This window comes from Penaeus chinensis, chromosome 21 (assembly GCF_019202785.1).
Source record: "Penaeus chinensis breed Huanghai No. 1 chromosome 21, ASM1920278v2, whole genome shotgun sequence".
NCBI classification, from domain to species: Eukaryota; Metazoa; Arthropoda; class Malacostraca; order Decapoda; family Penaeidae; genus Penaeus; species Penaeus chinensis.
Genome location: NC_061839.1, coordinates 28,024,376 through 28,028,067, shown reverse-complemented (window position 1 = coordinate 28,028,067; position 3,692 = coordinate 28,024,376). Strand labels below are relative to the sequence as shown.

General features: G+C 37.2%; 1 protein-coding gene across 3 annotated transcripts in view; it reads right to left on the bottom strand.

The window, feature by feature from the left end:
- Positions 1–935: 935 nt before the first annotated feature.
- Positions 936–3,692, bottom strand: part of LOC125036343 (chromobox protein homolog 1-like) — a 40,097-nt gene continuing 37,340 nt past the window's right edge. For all 3 annotated transcript variants that reach the window (XM_047628899.1, XM_047628898.1, XM_047628900.1), the window contains exon 5: positions 936–2,263. In XM_047628899.1, coding sequence (XP_047484855.1) covers positions 2,119–2,263 — 145 coding nt within the window. In that variant the 3' untranslated portion in view covers positions 936–2,118. The remainder of the gene's footprint in view (positions 2,264–3,692) is intronic.

The window sequence follows — 3,692 nt, the reverse complement described above, 5'->3', positions numbered from 1 at the left end:
TACATTAAATGAACTTATATTACAGTGAGTAAGGCATGTATTTTTGCCATCTGTGCCAATTAGGTTAATAAAGACTAACTTTGATACAGTTTACCTTACAGGACAAAGTATATTTAATTTGAATAGAATGCTGGTCCTTCACATGTGTATAAGTTCTTCATCATATCAAATGTCAGGATACTTTAACCCATTTGCCGTTTGTGTTCTCTCCGCTGTAGCTTTTTAGTTAATTTTGCTGCACAAAGATGGCTCCACAATGCTCAGTCCCCAATAAGGAGTCAGTTTGTAGGCCCGAGTGATTGTGCCCGATTCCCACATTTGTTAAATTTGCAAGATTTTTCTTCTTCTAATGCTATTATCATCAATTATTATTGACATTCTAATGCTATTATTATCAATTATTATTGACATTATGATTATAGTAATGTTATTAAAAAAACAATAACAGAAAAAAAAATTAAAATCAAAGACACAGGAAAGACAGGTAAAACATATGATCGACTCTTTGTTAATTAACTAAAATATCACAGTGGACATGACATGTATTTTTATCATCCAGGGTCAGTGGTTAACAATGTGCATAGCTTTATCTTTGCCGATTCAAGTTTTTCTTTTTATATTTGAATGCTCAGTTTTTGGTTAGAAAGTTATATGATCCAAATGCCTTAAAGAAGAAAATAAATCTGAAAAGGAGGCTCTACAAAATGTTTTGTAAAATCCAGGCCTTTACTACTTATTAATCGAAGGGTAATCCCAGGTACAATAATAAAAATTCAGCAGGGAAATTAAAGCCTGATCTACAGATGCACCTTCACCTTTCCTAAGCTTGGTATTCTATTCAATGTTATAATTTCCTATGCATTATGCAAAGATCTGAACTCCCTAAGATTTAGCTTTTTTTTTTTCTTTTGCTAGGAAGGTTTTAAAAATCACTAGAGACTTAACTACTTTATTTCCAAGCAATAAACTAATCATGTCAACTAGAGAACCACTTTTGTACTGTGGTTACAAGGGGACTAAATAACTAGAACCTCTCCATAATAGATGTAACATGTCGATGGAGAGGACGGTTACTCTAGCAGACTCTTTCTTCAATAAAACAAACTGTACAATGAAATGGAAACAATGGACTTTACATAAAATGCTCAATGCACAAATCCTTTGTCAATTCATACACTACTTCCCTTGGATGTCGTATATAAAAAAGAGTGAGTTACATTTCCAGCATATCTGCACTGAAAAAATGCCTTCCTGCCCTAGTGAGCTCCATGGATTTTTTTTTTTTTTTTTTTTTTTTTTTTTTTTTTTTTAGTAATATAGACAAAAATAAAACAAATCTCCATCTAAGTAACATCTCTATAGAGAGGTACTTTCAGGCATACTTGTTTCAGTGCCACCTACTTTTTATGGGACTAATTTCCTTTAGTTAGCCAGATTTTCTCCTTAATGGAAGAGAAAGGAATTTTAAAACTGGAAAGCAGTGCACCAAGAGAAACAAACATGCTTCCTGCACTCACATACTTGCTTGGGGAATGGTGATTAGGAACAAATGCAAAATAATCAACCTAACAAAATGAAGAAACTATACATGGTAACATTTTACACTGTTTTACAGTTGAGATTGGTATGACTATAGATTTCAAAAGGGAAGACAAAATTATAATAAAAAAAAAAAGTTTACTTAGCAACACCTACATATAAGTGGAAAGGGAAAAAAATCACAGGTTTACAGAAAATCCACAAGCCAATTACTCTACAATTACTGAAACAAAAAATTCACATGACATGGACCCTTAAGTGAAATAGTTGTACAATCTATATTTCACACTTGAAAATAAAAAATATTTTCAGACCTATTACAAAAAATCTCTACTTGCAAAAATAAGGAAAAGCAACATCATGACTTTATATAAAAATGACTTCTGTAACTCGCAGGTATAAGTGATTATCAGATGATCCTACTCCTATTCTTTAAAGAAAATTGATGAAGACACATGTACTTTACTCTCCTACTTATATCTAAACACTAACTAGTACACCATTAAGATCCATTATGATCCCTTAGATAATTGCCTACTTGAAAGAAGAAGAGAGGTCTTAACATTAAAAAAATATAATCTAATCAGCCTCATGATTGCCTTCTTCCTCATCATTGGTTGACGAATGCCAGGTAAGCCTCTCTTCGTAGAATTTGATGACAACTTGTGGACAACGAACATTTGCCTGCCTTGCTGGTACTAAATCCGCTTCATCTGTCCCTCGCCTGCAAAAGGAAGAGATCATACATTAAATAAAAAATACAAACAAAGAATATATAGTTATTTAACACCTCAATCAAGGTATCAGAAATCTCTCGGTGTCACCGACTCCGGAGGCTTCACCTGAAATTTGGGGTGACGAGAAAGACTTGCCACAAGTACACAAACCTCTTGGAGGGGATTGGACTCGCATGGCGCTTAGAGAGGGATTTTCCATTATTTCTATCAATAAATAAGTGTGGACTGTCGTGTCCTTGAGCAATGACTGGAAGAGCACTGGCTCTAGGGAGGATGCCAGTTCAATACTATTCCTGGCTACTGTGACTGGTGGTGCAGGTTGTATTACAGGAAATTTTTTATTATTTTTGCACCAAGTTATAGACTACCTAGATGAGTTTGTGCAAGGAAAACTGTATATTACCATCTGGATGAAGCAAATCAAATGACAAATATCAACATAAAATGGCAAAAAAACTAATAAGACTTATGCAGAAAGAGAAAATAACATTGCAAAGAGGCATAGAGTCTTGACACCACCACACCCAGCAGTGTCCGTTCATATAAGCCAGATTTGGGCCATGTGATTGCTGGGAAGCAACCGGATCCAAGGAGCTAACCATAACAAGGGGATATCATGGGAGTGTCTTTAACCTCTTCCTGACGGGTCACGTCTATAGACGTGAAAACAAACCGTTCAAAATGTGGCGTGTGGCTGTACGCCGCGGTGGCGCGCCAAAACGCTCCGAGGCGGTGATTCAGCTTGATGTACCGAACTCCCGCGCTCAAAGTCGGCGCATTGCTGTGGTTTGCCAGAGCTTAGCTTAGCTTTTTTTTTTTTTTTTTTTTTTTTTCTGGTTTACTGTAAAATGGTGTAACTCTGGATAGTTCAGGATAAGCTCCAAAAGAGTTTTAACACATTCCAGGGTAGTGGCCACTCACAAGGCATTCTAGACTATCCTTCACACTAATGGCATCCTATCATATTATGCATGGCTGAGCCTGCTGTAAGTTGGGTGCCCTATCAACTGTTTGTTTGTTTGGTCCTGGCTGTGGTCACTGAGGAGATACAACCCTTAACCCAATGGCGTCGGGTATAGAAAATAAAAAAAAACTCTACGCTCTGGCGAACGGCGGCAGCGCGCCGACTCTGAGCGTGTGAATTCGGTACATCAAGCCGAATCATTGCCTCGGGGCGTTTTGGCGCGGCGCCGCTGCGGACAGCCGCACGCCTCAAATCGGGCGTATTGTTATGACGGCGATAGCCGTGACCCGTCGCCATTGGGTTAAAAGCAGGCTTAAAGCCTCTTTTTAATCTTATTACCTAACAAATATTTAAGTCACAGCCAAGAGCATAATAAGCTGATAAATGTGTTTATTGCATTCTAGTTTTTCTCTTGAGGAGCCGACTCCAAGAGAACCCCAATGTGTCGTTTG